This window comes from Ruditapes philippinarum, unplaced genomic scaffold (genome assembly GCF_026571515.1).
Source record: "Ruditapes philippinarum isolate M1 unplaced genomic scaffold, ASM2657151v2 ctg742_1_1_1_1, whole genome shotgun sequence".
NCBI lineage: Eukaryota > Metazoa > Mollusca > Bivalvia > Venerida > Veneridae > Ruditapes > Ruditapes philippinarum.
Genome location: NW_026852967.1, coordinates 133,946 through 149,703, shown reverse-complemented (window position 1 = coordinate 149,703; position 15,758 = coordinate 133,946). Strand labels below are relative to the sequence as shown.

The following is a 15,758-nucleotide window of genomic DNA, read 5'->3' as shown; positions in this document are numbered from 1 at the left end:
CAACTTATTAAGTTATTGATCAGGCAAGTACGTGCGAACGGATGTACGTTCTTATGGACCGGCCTCATCACAGAACATCATAACTTTTTTAATCTAGGTATAATAAGGAAAATGTCAAGCAACATACATCTAACAAATATTCTTAGGTACTCCTATTTCAAACGTGTTTACATATCTTCTGAATTGAAATTTGAAATTTCTGAGAGGCTGGTATTTCCTAGAAAAACTTTGAGGGGCATTCTATATACAAAGTTTAATGTTGCAGATTTTGAAAACAGTTTTAATCAATTAATTACAATTCTCAATTGCCCCTCCCTTTTCGTTTCCTAAAGCTTTCGTTGATCACATCTCAATATTTTTTTTTTTTGATTTTCTTTAGTTCTGAGATTACCTCTCTTATTTTTTTATATTATGTTATGCCTCTGTTTTTTTTAGTTGTAGAAATTCTATTCATTCTTTTGTATTATAATTTCGTTTTTATTATTCCCTTTTATGTTAGAAGTGTATTTGTGCAGACTTTTTTCTCATTTTTTTAAACCATTTGCCCTTTTTTTTAATTTAGTTCCCAGACTGACACTTTAAATATATAAGTATTATTATTCTATTTACTGTTCGTTTAATTTCCTCCATTTTTGTAGTTTCCCATATATTGGACCTGTTTTTTCAACGAGTTTAGCGGCCCTTGATGGGGGCACTGTCTATTCTCCAAAAATCCGTAACAAAATAAATTAAAGCAACAACACAAAAACCTTTCCTGGCGGGATTTGCTTTGAATAATTGGTGACTAATTCCCATAAGACTACTGAAACGCAAATGTCGGGTTTTGAATTTTTATTAAGTACACTTAACAAATCTTATAAGTGTGCACCTTTTATGTCCTTATTACTTTTTCGTTTGTCAATATTTATTTTTACAAAATTTTGTGTTCTGACTATTGGCTGCATTTCCACACTTTTCCCGTGCTCAAACTTGTCAATTTTAATTATACGGCGCGTTCAACCATGAACGCACGAAATTCACACAATGCTCGAACAAATTGTGTAAATAGGTGAAAAACGATTGCACATGATATTCCCGGATGAGACAGAGATCCACATATCAGAAAAACATAACATGTGTAGATTATTTATACAATAGCGTGGCATAGCCCTACGTTTGGTCAACGCTGGAGTACACCAAAAAGAGGTTGGTAACAAAATTTATTTGTTTAATAATTCTTTTAATTCCTTTGCATTGTAAAAGCCGAAAATCATTTAAAGTCAGTTTCTACCAAAGACGAACATAAATGCATATTTGTATTTACTAATTACATGTCTGTATTATTTGTAGTCTGTGCAACGCATAGGTGTACATCGCATTACCATAAGAGGGCTAAACATTAAGTGCAGAGCATATGGCGGGTTGATGACTTTCCTCGCCGACCCCAAAATTATCTACAACGGTATGTAACATCGATGCCACGACGCTGTCAGGCTGTAATACACAGTCAGGATGGGCACACACAGTACTAGGACATCATTTTGCTCAATCGATTTTCGACACGCACGCACATTTTTAAGAAATACATCTTAAACTTAGGCTATATCTTGAATGAAAAGAAACGGAATAACAAATGACCAGACATAACATTGGTTTGGGCCACAGACACTTGGGGTTTGGAGCTCAAACGCCTTTAAAATCCAAATAAAATGCATATTTGTCAATCCCAGCACATGTACTGATCATATATATCAAAAAAACTTAATAAAAGCCGTTTTGAAAAAAATTCATATTTCAACATCTATAATAATATAGATCTTTAATAATATAGATGTTGAAATATGAATTTTTGACATATTTTTCTCTTAACCTCTGATTCTGGAGAAAATTAAATATTTAGTCGTTTGAAACCTAAATAATGAACGGATGAACGTGATTTCCACGATAAAGCGATTTAAACGCACTTGACGGCGACAACAACAACAACAACAACAACATTTTTTTTAGGACATATTTTGTTATTTTAAATACATTCTTCTATAGAACAACACGAAATATGGAATAGTTTTTGTAAGTATAACGTATGTTTTCATATTTCGTATATTTACTTGAACAATAAAAACCGAATTACATTATTATTCTTCAATTATTGAATTTGTAATGAAAATTCGCGACAAAAATTAAGTATCCTACCGTGACCCAAATTCGGCGTTCTCCTAAATTCGGCGATGTTTTGTTTTTCATCATTCACGCGAGATTTCAGAGGTGAAGGTCAATCATGTTTATGTCCCACGGTCTATTTTTACAACTCCAGTGATTTTCTGCGCTAAAGATGGAGATACGTCTGGTAAACATTAAAAATTGTATATGACATGGAGAAAATTGTGTGTTTTACCTGATGCAATTTCAAGTTTATCTATACTTTCCTCTATTTGATTGATATTGTTGCTTAAAATAATTTGACAGTCGCCGTTTTTTTATCTAATATTAAACTAACTATTTTAACTGTCAATCTAGGTCAACATACTACGTCACAATCCCGCCAAAATAAAAAAATTACTGCAACCAATCAGAATCGCCGAATTTAGGTGACGTTTTCAGATCGTAGTAAGATTTTACATCAGCCATATTTGTTTATATTTGGCAACCGCTGAACGATTACATTGTTAGAAATGAACTTAAAGTAACTTTTAAATATTTGTAGTAAAATTATATCAAGTATAATTATAGATTACTGTAGTTTATTAAAAATGCCATTGACATTTGTTCTTATATCGCCGAATTTAGGTTACACCGGGATATTTATTTGCACTCCCAACTTTAGTCTTTTAATTGCCCAAACTGTATGCTTTATAACTTTAAGCTTTAGGTTCAATATTCAAATATCTTTATTTTTGTTTTAAGGCCTCGGGCCCAAAATATATCTTGTAAATGCAAAGCAATTTACACTCCTAAATTGACCTGAACATAAAAATGGAAGTACATGCAGTATTTTGTGTACAAGTAAAAATGATGATGATGGATGGAATTTTGGACAACACTGAACAAGTAAATGGGGAAAAAAAAGCAAAAATTGGACTGAAAAAGCGGATTCGCTTGTGTGAAAAAACCTACATAAATATTTTTTTTCAATTAAAAGTTGATTTTGCATTTTATTTACCTGCACTGACTCCCGTGTCATACAGAAATGTGCCCTAAACAATGGATCGCTGTATGTTGGGACAGTTTGATCCACATAATTTTTAATTCTGCTGGTACCTAACAACTCGGGTCTTCTTTTTCTGTTAACAGCTAAATATTCCATCACTGAATCCTCATTTATAAATAACTTCTGGAGTGTCAGACAACTCGTCTATTACAACATTTAAAATTATTTTTCTAAGATCTTTATCAACGGACGCCATATTGGTTTGCGAAAGAGCGCTCGATTGCGTTCAATTGCAATTTTGTTTGCCTGCTAATCGGTTAATCGAGCACTCACGTTGTTGAACGCGCCTGTGTAAAGGAAAAATAAGAAAAATATTTTATAGTTCAAAATTCTTCTTATAATTGATACTATTTTGAAAATTACATCCTTTGCCAATCAAAACTGATGACCAAAACGTTTCTATCTTAAGTAGGTCATACTTCTTGGCGTGCTAGATTTTAAGCAACAGGAATGGTCTGAACATAATAAAAAGTGGGCCCGGCTCCGCACACAAGGCCATTTTTATACTGAAAGGTTGTGTTACATCTTAAACATGTTTGAAAATTATTTTAAATGGTTAAGTCCAGATAAGATAGATTTTTTGCAAATTTTCAGGACTTCAAATTAATTTAACACAAATTCTTACTACAATCTACAAACATTTATTTCCAAGCATACATGTAGCAGCACACAGAAAACATTAAACAGCAATGGAAACAAACTTTTTTACCATTTGTAGATTGTAAACAATGACATAAAACATTAATTGAAAGTTTTTTTTTTTCATCTAACTTCTATTTAGTTATGATTTGCTCAATTAAGAGTTTGGTATTATTTTAAAATAAGAATCAAGGTGAAATGACTTGACGTTTGGTAGTTGGGAGAAGTTAATTCATGTGCATATATTTCATAACTAACAGCAAATTTGCGATAACAAAAACATGCAAAACATATATTTCTTTTCAAATATATCTTTCATAATAATCTTAACATTAAAATATAAATTAGCATGGTTTACTTGCTGAATAAGATGTTCTTTTTTGTGTGACATACACAGCTACATACATTTATTTACATTTTCGTCTGCACTCTCCAAAGAGAGGCTGGGTTGCAAGATCTGAGATGATGTCATATCCTGTAAAAACATGCAAGTTCAGTGAAACACAAATGAAAACTGAGTATATTCATTTGAATTTTCAAGAAAAAAATGAAAAATGGGAAAGTGTGAGGAACCATGTACACTGACTGTAGTATACATACAACAATTTTGTAACATGGTTGACGCAACCATACCTTAACAATATTTATAAATGTGAACAGAGACTAGTTGATTATATTATCCATTACCATTACCACTTATTCCCATTCTTAAAATAACGGGATAAAAAATTACCGTAGACTTGAGATTCTGAAGGCATATTTTTTGTAAGTTTGGGCCAATTGAGATTTTCTCGAGCCAATTAATTATTTTGAAGCAAATTGGCTCATTAGCCCCTGTCAGCATGAGTCCCTATAAACATGTGCTTGGTTGTTCAATGTCTGGAGCAAAATATAAGACAGATTAGGTGAACCAAATATCAGGGCTATTTGTGTACTTCTGTTATCTTTTGTCCTAAAATTAACGTTCAAGCTTAGTTATCACTGAGTCTGACATTAGAGTTATCAATAAGGTTTTATATATTTATATTCAGTATATTTTATGTAATGTATGTACTCTTTTTCAGGATAAAGACAAAATACATTGTAGGAACCTTCCATCAACCAGCTGAACATGGCGAACTCAACCGCGTTGCTTAGCAACACTCTAGTAGCAACCATGGAAACCAATATAACAAACAGCACAGTCACCCATTCAGGGACACTATCTATAGATAACCTTTATCCAGCCATATTTCAGTGCTTCACTATTATTCTTGCTGGTTATATTGCCGGGAGGGCTGACCTGATCACTCAGTCTCAGGGTCAAGGCATAGGGACGTTTGTTGGTAAATTTTGTTTGCCAGCCTTGTTGTTCAAAAGCATGGTTGAGCTAAACTTCGATCAAGTGAATTGGTACTTTTTACTAGGAATAGCAATCTCAAAAACAGGCGTGTTTTTAATAGTGGTGGTATTGACTTTGCTTATACGTAGACCGATGCACTTAGGATATGCTGGAATGTTTGCTATATTTGCCACTCAGAGCAATGATTTTGCACTTGGGTATCCTATTTGTAAGTCCTACATATGATATATATTATCATTTATATATTTTATTATTCAATTTTACTTAATTTTTTCCTTGAAATAGTGAGGAAGCTATCCAGCTAGCTTACGGAACGTAGGTGGTTCTACTAAGTTCATGCCTGAAATAATGCACGGAAGGGCACTTGAGTTCTTCCTCCACCAGTAAAGCTAGAACGTCACCAAATGACCATAACTGTGTTAGTGTGACGTAAAACCCAATCAAACAAACAACAAATCCTTGAAATAGATATAACGTGTATACTGAAACAAAAAAGAAACTTTCTCCAAGTTTGAATGTAGATATGTTAGTACAGTTTTTCAATCCTTTTGAAACTCGATTTTTACGTTGAATAAACATATCGGGCTTTTATACGGGGATTAGCTGACTAATTTTGCAAACAAAACGAGTTTTACAAGCTACTACATGTATATAAGTGTGTACATCTAAGTAGTACCCTTGAACAACTGGCACATACTTTGGGAAAGTTTCTTTTTTGGTTCAGTATATAAGATTCTTAAAGACATAAATAATATTATTCAAATTACACTATCCTGTTGCTTTAAATTGAGATTTCCAAATAATTGGCATGCTATGTTATGTTGATTTTATTTAACATAATAATTTTGATATTTGACTTTTGAAATTTTGATTTTTTAACACAGTTACTAAAGATTGCCTACTGGTCTTTGATTTAGTATTTTATTACACTGTTACTTTTATAAAAAAAAACATGTCTATTTTGTTTAAGAATATGACAATTTTATGTATAAAGAACATGACAGCTTTATATTATGAAGAACATTACAATTTTATGAAAGAAAATGACAAATGTGTGTAAGGATATAACAATTTTATGGTAGAAGAGACTATTTTATGTGTATTTTTGCAGTGAAAGCTTTGTATTCGGAGAGCAACCCGGAATATTTGCAATATATCTATCTTATTGCACCAATCTCCTTGCTTTTCCTAAATCCGGTTGGATTCACCATGTTGGAGATTCACCGACGTAATGCTGATGTGTCGCAGCGCAGCGGAAAATGTCACCTGGTACTACATGTGACCAAAGATGTATTGTCCAATCCTATTGTCTTCATGGTGCTTATCGGGATAGCAGGCAACTTCCTGTTCAAACAGAACGTGCCCACAGTGATTGGAGACATTCTTGAAGTTCTAGGTAATATTACTGTTCATGATTTTTTTTTTAATTTTCAATATATTACTTCTCAAAATTTGGTAAGGATCAATTAGATGTTTTATGTCTTTATTATTAAGTAAGGGAGTAAAAAGATAATCTGTTTAAACAAGAAGAAATTATGGAAATAATTTTGTGTACTTTGATGGTTGAATTTTTTTTGCTCTGTTTAAATACTTCTAAAATTGTATTGCTGATACAGTACGCTCACCGCGGCTTTTGCCTTTTCCGCGATACCACCGCGGACGATTTTTTTCTACCGCGGACAAACGCGGTGGAGGTCGGCGATAAAAACAATAATTTCCCCCGCAATCCACAGGGTCTAGTTGTTTCCACCGCGGACCAAAATCCGACGATTGCAGTCATATTATCGTTAAAATCAGTCATCCGTGTTTTGCGGGGTAACGCGGGGGTCAGAATAAGTAAATCTAAGAAAAGAAAAAAGTAAACAAACAAAAAAAACTTACATAAGTCTATGACCGTGGATATGCTTTTATTTTAACATGAAGAATAAGTAATTTATACGCAGTCCTTGCATTTTTAAAATAATTTTAATTGTTTATTTTCTCATCGCCAGAATCCACGGTACACTATCCGTAAATACTGCTTTTTAATACCGATACCGGTATACGGCCTGGGTTACTGAGGATGCCTTTTCTTTGATATAAAAGATATTTCTTTGGTTATGGTACAGTTCTAATTTTAACGGTACATTTCTTACTACATCCCCATGTTTATTTCATGTCTTGCAACAAAAATAACAGCACCCAAAATTTTTACAATCTACGATGAAATATTGGAATAGAGAGTGGAAATTTTACTCGCCAATCTCCGAATGTTTTAGTCAACGGAAAACACATCTTTCTACAAAAAAAACAGTGTTCCCTCAATTTTACAATGTTTGACACAGTTCTGAATTTTAATAGTACATTTCTTACTACATCCCCATGTTTATTTCATGTCTTGCAACAAAAATAACAGCACCCCAAATTTTTACAATCTACGATGAAATATTAGAATAGAGTTAAAATTTTTACTTGCCAATCTCCGAATGTAACACGCGTTGCATCAGATTTTTTTTCTTGTCGGTCACCATATTTTTAATTTTCTATATATAAAAAAAAAAGAAACAAAAAACAAAGACTCAGATTAAAAGAAAATGAATAAGCCTTGCATGTATTAAATATGTACGAGTACATGTTTATTAACAACACATGGGTTATTGTCGGTCCTTGACGGTTCTTGTCGGTAAATAGGGATACTCATTTGTATAAAAAAATGTTTGCACCTGTAACTGATTGAAGGATCGGATTTACTGGAAAAATACGGAAAATACCTGGTGAAAAAACTTTTTTTGGTAGCAAAATGGGCCCGTACAGCTTGTCATTTAAAAAAATATGTCTATTCACACGGAAATAAATGCATTATTACGTTAACTTAAATAATCGGGGTCAGGGAAAAAATACAGGTTGCAATAACTTTTGACTAGCGGTACGGCCCCGGACGCTAGCTGTTGCAACTTCTGAAATTGACATTCAAAAACATTCTGAAATGGAAAATAAATGCAAATAAATTATTTTAGCAGACTCTAATATAAATTCTTAACTGTACTATTACATGTTTTTCATAAAGTTTACAAGTTCCATAAAATACTTGTAAAATTCATTCGTTTTCACGATGACTACCATCGCGGTCCACGGAGATTGACCACTGCGTTCCCCCCGCAATTAACCACAGTGTTCCGCGGGGGAAACGCTTACGGCTGTAGATTTATGTCCGCGGTGGTGAAAATTTTCTGTCCGCTGGGTCACGCGGACAATATTTGAGCAAATTTTCGTCCGCGATGAGTCACATCCGCGGGGACACGCGGGTTTTGCAAAAGCGAAAAACCATTTATATGCAACCAGGGCTTCCGTTACTTGAAGTTTGGGAGTCATTTACTCCTTGATTTTGGCTTTTGACTTCCAAAATCTAATACTTTTCCTTCTTTACTTATATAAAGTGACTTCCTATGTTAGACATTTTGCAGTCTCTGGCTTCCAAATTTTTAAACTGAATGGAAGCCCTGTGCAACAATGGAGGTCAGGATAATGATAATACTGTTTTATAAATTTTCAGGAAATGCATACAGTGCCACAGCTTTGTTTTATCTTGGGTTGAGCCTAGTGGGTAAAGTTCAAGGTCAACTGGGAGTCAATCTCATTGGCCCAATGCTTCTGATAGGAGCCAAAACGTAAGAATTTCTGTTGAACATTTACTTTATAATGATACCATATTATGATAGATAATGGTCGGTTAAAAATGATCTGTAGCTTGGCTGTTATTTTTATGCATTTGCACTTCTGTATAAAATCTGTATAAAATCAGATGGTGGCAAAATGAATTGTTTGTTTTGCTCAGGTTGTCCAACAGCCTGTACAGACAAGTAAACTTTTTTCAGATTTTGTTTTATTTATATTATATGGACTAGTAAAGAATACAGACTAGTTAAGCAAAATCTGATTTTGCCAGCCAGGAAAATAGTACAAACTAGTAATTGAAAACATTGTAAGGTAAGATAGATTAGCTCAATTCAACATAGCAAAGGTATTAAAATTTATTTATATTTCAATGGTAACTTAAAAAAGGTAAATTATTCTTATATGAATCCTTAATTCAGTTTTTTAGCTCATTTATGATAAACGCTTGAATTACCACTACCAGTATTCACAAACTTAAACATATAGGATTAATATAGTATTGAATCTAAAGCATTGTTGATGCATGTTGATTAATTAACTATTTTTATATTTCAGACTTTTACTTCCATGTATTACGTGGCAAGTTGTTGGTGCCCTGGAAATGAACCAGATGAATAACTCGAAATCTCTCAGTATGTATGGCTTCCTGTATGGGACGTTTCCAACAGCGCCCTCTGTGTTCCTTTACGCTAGTCATTTCTCTGTGGCTCAGGACATTGTGAGTACAGTTTTATGATTATGTTACGTAAGAATTTGTGACTTTCATGGTTAAAAGGTATAATTTGCTGAACAATTCAATAACTGACTGAATCACTCCTCTTTTACCTAAGTAGTCTAGCATAGTAATGTTGAATACTTTTATACTTGTTAGCTCACCTGTCACAAAGTGACAGGGTGAGCTTTTGTGATCGCTTTTCGTCCGGCGTCCGTCCGTCCGTCCGTCGTCCGTCCGTCGTCCGTAAACTTTTGCTTTAAATGACATCTCCTCATAAACCACTGAGCCAATTTCATCCAAACTTCACAGGAATGTTCCTTTGGTGGTCACCTTTAAAAATTGTTCAAAGAATTTAATTCCATGCAGAACTCTGGTTGCCATGGCAACCGAAAGAAAAATCTTTAAATATCTTCTTTTAAACAACCCTAAGAGCTAGAGCTTAGATATTTGGCATTAAACATCTTCTAATGAGTGTCTACCAAGTTTGTTCAAATAAAAGCCCTGGGGTCAAAATTGGCCCCGCCCCAGGAGGTCATTGATTTTCCCTATATGCATATAGTAAAACTTAAAAAATCTTCTTTAAAGAACTCAAAAAGAGCTATGGCTAAGATATTGAGCATCAAACATGGTTCTAATGAGGTGTCTACCAAGTTTGTTCAAATAAAAGCCCTGGGGTCAAAATTGGCCCCGCCCCAGGGGGTCATAGATTTTTCCCTATATGGCATTATAGTAAAAACTTAAAAAATCTTCTTTTAAAGAACTGTAAGAGCTAGAGCTTAGATATTTGGCATGAAACATCTTCTAGTGAATGTCTACCAAGTTTGTTCAAATAAAAGCCCTGGGGTCTAAATTGGCCCCGCCCCAGGGGGTCATTGATTTTCACTTATATGCAATATAGTTAAAAACTTAAAAAATCTTCTTTTTAAAGAACCCAAAGAGCCTAGAGCTAAGATTATTTAGCATAGAAACATGTTTTCTAATGAGTATCTACAAGTATGTTCAAATAAAAGCCCCTGGCGTCAAAAACTGGCCCCGCCCCGGGGGTCATTTTATTTCCTTATATGTGTATTAGCAGAAAACTTAAAAATCTTTTCTTTAAAAAACCCAAATAGCTAGAGTTTAGATATTAAGCATGAAACATCTTTAAGTAAATATCTACCAAGTATGTTCAAATAAAAGCCCTGGGGTCAAAACTGGCCCCGCCCCGGGGGTCATTTATTTTCCTTATATGTGTATAGCAAAAACTTAAAAATCTTCTTTTAAAAAACCCAATGAGCTAGAACTTAGATGTTTAGCAATTGAAACATCTTCTTATGGGTGTCTACCAAGTCTGTTCAAATAAACAAATAAAAGCCCTTGGGTAAAAATTGGCCCGGGGGGAGGGGGGGGCTATATACAGGTGAGCGACCTCAGGGCCATCATGGCCCTCTTGTTACATGTAGTTATCAATCTGAGCATTTAGCTGAATAGAAAGAGCATCAGATTAGCAATCAAGGGATCACAGGTTAGATCCTTAGACGAGACGAAATTTCTTCATGACAGTTGATCTAGGACATTCAGTTTCTCATTTTTCATTTATAGGTGCTTCAGAAATCATGTAGAATTAGTAGTAAGTTACTTGCAGAGAATTACTAGTTGGTAATTACTGGTTAGTTATCCCGGAAAGCCAATTGGGTGGACCGACTTCAGAGATATGACCAAACAATGTCTTAAAAACAGCGTGAAATCAACCAAACAAAAAAGCTTGACAATCACCATATAAAAAGGACCTTTACATTGTTGGTGTGACTTTAAACGAAACTAAATAAAACCAACAGCAGCAAAAATTACCCAACTTTTAGAGTGACATAATGCCCATCCAGTGGTATTACTCTATAGTGAGTGTACAGGTGAAGTGAAAATAACAGTTCACATTTTGCCATAATTTCTTTAAATTTTATAACTTACTTCAATTGAACGTTAAATGACGCACTTGGCCTAAGGAAATTTTACATGTATATCCATCAGAATTTACCTGTAACGTTTTCAATGTATATAAAGAGTGAAGCAGTCTCTTTTTATATTTTATTCAGATTTTTAGCTCACCTGTCACAAAGTGACAGGGTGAGCTTTTGTGATCACTTTTCGTCCGGCGTCCGTCCGTCCATCGTCTGTCCGTAAACTTTTACTTTAAATGACATCTCCTCATAAACCACTAAGCCAATTTCATCCAAACTTCACAGGAATGTTTCTTTGGTGGTCAGCTTTAAAAAGTGTTCAAAGAATTTAATTCCATGCAGAACTCTGGTTGCCATGGCAACCGAAAGAAAAAACTTTAAATATCTTCTTTTAAAAAACCATAAGAGCTAGAGCTTAGATATTTGGCATGAAACATCTTCTAGTGAGTGTTCTACCAAGTTGTGTTCAAAATAAAAAGCCCTGGGGGTCAAAATTGGACCCCGCCCCCATGGGGTCATTGGATTTTCCCTATATGCATATAGGTAAAACTTAAAAAATCTTCTTTTAAAGAACCCAAAAGAGCTAGAGCTAAGAATATTTTAGCATAAAACATGTTCTAATGGGTGTCTACCAAGTTTGTTTCAAATAAACAAGCCCTGGGTCAATATTGGGGCCCCGCCCCGGGGTCATTGATTTTCCCTATATGCATATAGTAAAAACTTAAAAAAATCTTCTTTTTAAAGAACTCAAAGAGCTATGGCTAAGATATTGAGCATCAAACATGTTTCTAATAGGTGCTTCTTACCAAGTTTGTTCAAATAAAAGCCCTGGGGTCAAAATTGGCCCCGCCCCAGGGGGTCATTGATTTTTCCCTGATATGCATATAGTAAAAACTTAAAAAATCTTCTTTTAAAGAAACCAAAGAGAGTTAGAGCTAAGATATTTAGCATTGAAACATGTTCTAAATAAGTGTTCTACCAAGTTTGTTCAAATCATAAAAGCCTGGGGTTCAAAATGGGCCCCGCCCCAGGGGGTCATTGATTTTCCCTATATGCATATAGTAAAAAACTTAAAAAATCTTCTTTTTAAAGAAACCCAAAGAGCTAGAAGCTAAGATATTTAGCATAAAAACATGTTCTAATGGGTGTCTACCAAGATTTGTTCAAATAAAAGCCCTGGGTCAAAAATTCGGCATCGCCCCCGGGGGGGTCATTGATTTTCCTTATCATGTGTATAGCAAAAACTTAAATTTCTTTTGAAAAAACCCAAATAGCTAGAGTTAAGAATTTTAAGCATGAAAACATCTTTTAGTGAGTGTCTACAAAAGTTTTCAAATAAATGACCTGGGTCAAAATTGCCCCGCCCCGGGGGTCAATTGATTTTCTTTATATGTGTATAGCAAAAACTTAAAAATCTTCTTTGAAAAAACCCAAATTAGCTAGAGTTTAGAATATTACAGCAAGAAAACATCTGTCTAGTAAGTGTCTACAACAGTTTGTTCAGAATTAAAAGCCCTGGGCGTCAAACTGGCCCGGGGGGAGGGGGGCCCCCCCCAAGGGGTTTTTTTGTTTCCATTTGTTTTTTTTTTAAAAAAAAAAACTATTTTTTAATAGTGGATAGTAAAAACTTTTAAAAAATCTTTCTTTTAAAAAGCCCAATGAGCTAGAGCTTAGATGTTTTAGCATGAAAACACTTCTTCATGCGGTGGCTACCAAGTTTGTGCAAATAAAAAAAGCTCATTGGGTTAAATTGTCCTGCAACGTGGGGGCGGGGGGGTTGTGGGGGGCTATATACGTTGAGCGATTGCCTCAGGGCCATCAATGGCTCTCTGGTTTAACTTATCCTTACATTCTTCAGTATCAACTTTTAGTCAATCACCATTAAAACAGTCATCTAAGAAATATATTAGTCCAATTTCAGCTCAAATTTGACACATGGAAAAATCCAAAATATGAGATAAGTTCACAATTTGAACCATGCCTTAAAATTTTTTGCAATTTATTTTTTGTGGGTAGCTAAGGTATTAGCATGTACATTCCTGTCAGGCACCTTCTGAATGTTTGTATCACTAGATGAATGAACTGTTTGTAGTAAACAGTGAGATGGACTACAAAGCGTTGCTAGTGGATACATCCTTTGATCTCAGTGTTGTTTCTCTTGTGTGCAATGTAAGTTGTTTTATCCCTATATCCCTCTGGGACCCAAAGTGATTAAACCTTTGCTACCATTATAGAAATTTAAGACAAGTCTGACGAGGCTTCTTTTTTTATACTCATTCCCTTCCCGCAGTCTGACCAGGTTCTATACGGTAGGCTGATATCAGTGTCAAATTTTTCATTGTGATATCCTCTTAATTGATATTTAATTGATAGTAAATTGATATTTAATTGATTATAAATTGATAATTATTTGATAATAAATTGATAATAAATTAAGCAGGCTGAGGGTTAAAGGAACTCTACTGAGGAATTTCTTACGTAGATGAGCTGGGGCACCTTAAAATAGGAAGATATGCAACAGATAATTAAGATATACTCAGAAATAGATTGAAGCTGTGCAACGCTTTTCAATTTTGGGTCATTTAAACATTCTGGATCTGAAATTTTGCACACAAGTTAAGGTCTTCAACAAATTGAAAATGAATTAAAAAATCATTTCCAGTCCCCGTTATGTCAAAAAACCTCAGTGCAGTCCCTTTAAAATATGTTTTTTTTTATTTTAGATCATTGGTTTAAAAATTGTATATTACATACAGCTTGCCAAAGTGGTGAATGCTTAAAAAACAATAATGACATATTTTTGCTGTACCAATAGTAAATAAATGCATTTACATGTAGTTTCATTGATGTCTTACCTCATACAAACTTGAGCAGATACATTTCTTTTACCTTCAGTTGGATTTGTCCGGTTAATGAGTACATTTATAAATACTTGTATGTTAAATATGTCAAAAGTTCCAGGTTAAAAAAAGTCAATTATAACAGGGCTTGTTTCACAGTGAAAGGTCCCTTCAAAAAGGGAAGGGCCCATCCTTAAAAATTTGGGAAAGTAACACAGTATGTTTTTGTAGGAAAACACCTCTAAATGGTCATTTATAGGAGGAAAAAAAGGGCGGGGTTATATCAGGTTTAAGATGGAACTATTTTTAGCTCGACTATTCGAAGAATATGAGAGCTATTGTAGTCGCCCCGGCGTCGGCGTCAGAGTCCGCGTCGGCGTCTGCGTTGGTTAAAGTTTTTTGTAAAGTCAAATATCTCAATTATTACTTGAGATATTCAATTGAAACTTACAATACTTATTATAAGTAACAAGTACATCAGATTGACAAGTTGGATAACTCTGCCTACAATATATTGACAGAATTATGCCCCCTTTTTAACTTAGAAATTTTGGTTTTAAAGTTTTTTGTAAAGTTCAAATATCTCAATTATTGCTTGAGATATTCAATTGAAACTTACAATACTTATTATATAGTAACAAGGTACATTAGATTTGACAAGTTGGATAACTCTGCCTACAATATTGACAAGAATTTATGCCCCTTTTTTAACTTAGAAAATTTTGGTTTAAAGTTTTTGTGTAAAGTCAAATATCTCTCAATTATTGCTTGAGATATTCAATTGAAACTTACAATACTTATTTATAGTAACAAGGTACATCAGATTGACAAGTTGGATAACTTCTGCCTACAATATTGAACAGAATTATGCCCCTTTGTAACTTAAAAGTTTTGGTTAAAGTTTTTTTGGTAAAAAGTGAAATATCTCAATTATTGCTTGAGATATTCATTGAAATTTAAAATACTTTTTATATAGTAACAATGTACATCAGTTTGCAAATTGCATAAAGCTCTGCCTGCAATATTTGGCAGAATTATTTGCCCCTTTGAATCTTAGAAATTTTGTTTAAAGGTTCTTCAAAAAGGATATTTACTTGAAACTTTACACATGCACTTAGGGTCATAATTTGGAGGGTCATAATTGTATGTACGCTCCCTTCGTCCACTGAATCAAAGTTCCAATAACTCTGGTCTTGCATTAAGCTGATTCATATCCCCTTTTCTTACTTAGTCTCTTGGTTAATGTTTACATGCAAGTTTTACATATCTCAATTAACTATTAAAGATATTAATTTAAAAACTTCATATAAGCATTTATAGGGTCACTGACAAAATCCATAATTCTATTCTTGCATTAAATTTAGGCTGATTTTTTCTCCCCTTTTTCAACTTAGAAATTCATGCGCTAAAAAAAGTTTTGCTTAGTAAGCTGATTATCTCAATA

The 15,758-nt window shown here is 33.9% G+C and overlaps 1 protein-coding gene across 1 annotated transcript in view; it reads left to right on the top strand.

The window, feature by feature from the left end:
* The first annotated feature begins 1,947 nt into the window (after nt 1-1,947).
* The window catches only part of LOC132729654 (lysosomal cholesterol signaling protein-like), a 35,840-nt gene continuing 22,029 nt past the window's right edge, over nt 1,948-15,758 (top strand). The window contains 8 exon segments of the mRNA XM_060715460.1: nt 1,948-2,049; nt 4,891-5,376; nt 6,280-6,564; nt 8,701-8,815; nt 9,378-9,549; nt 10,234-10,236; nt 13,496-13,561; nt 13,563-13,643. Of these exon segments, the coding sequence (XP_060571443.1) occupies nt 4,938-5,376; nt 6,280-6,564; nt 8,701-8,815; nt 9,378-9,549; nt 10,234-10,236; nt 13,496-13,561; nt 13,563-13,643 (1,161 nt within the window). The 5' untranslated portion in view covers nt 1,948-2,049; nt 4,891-4,937.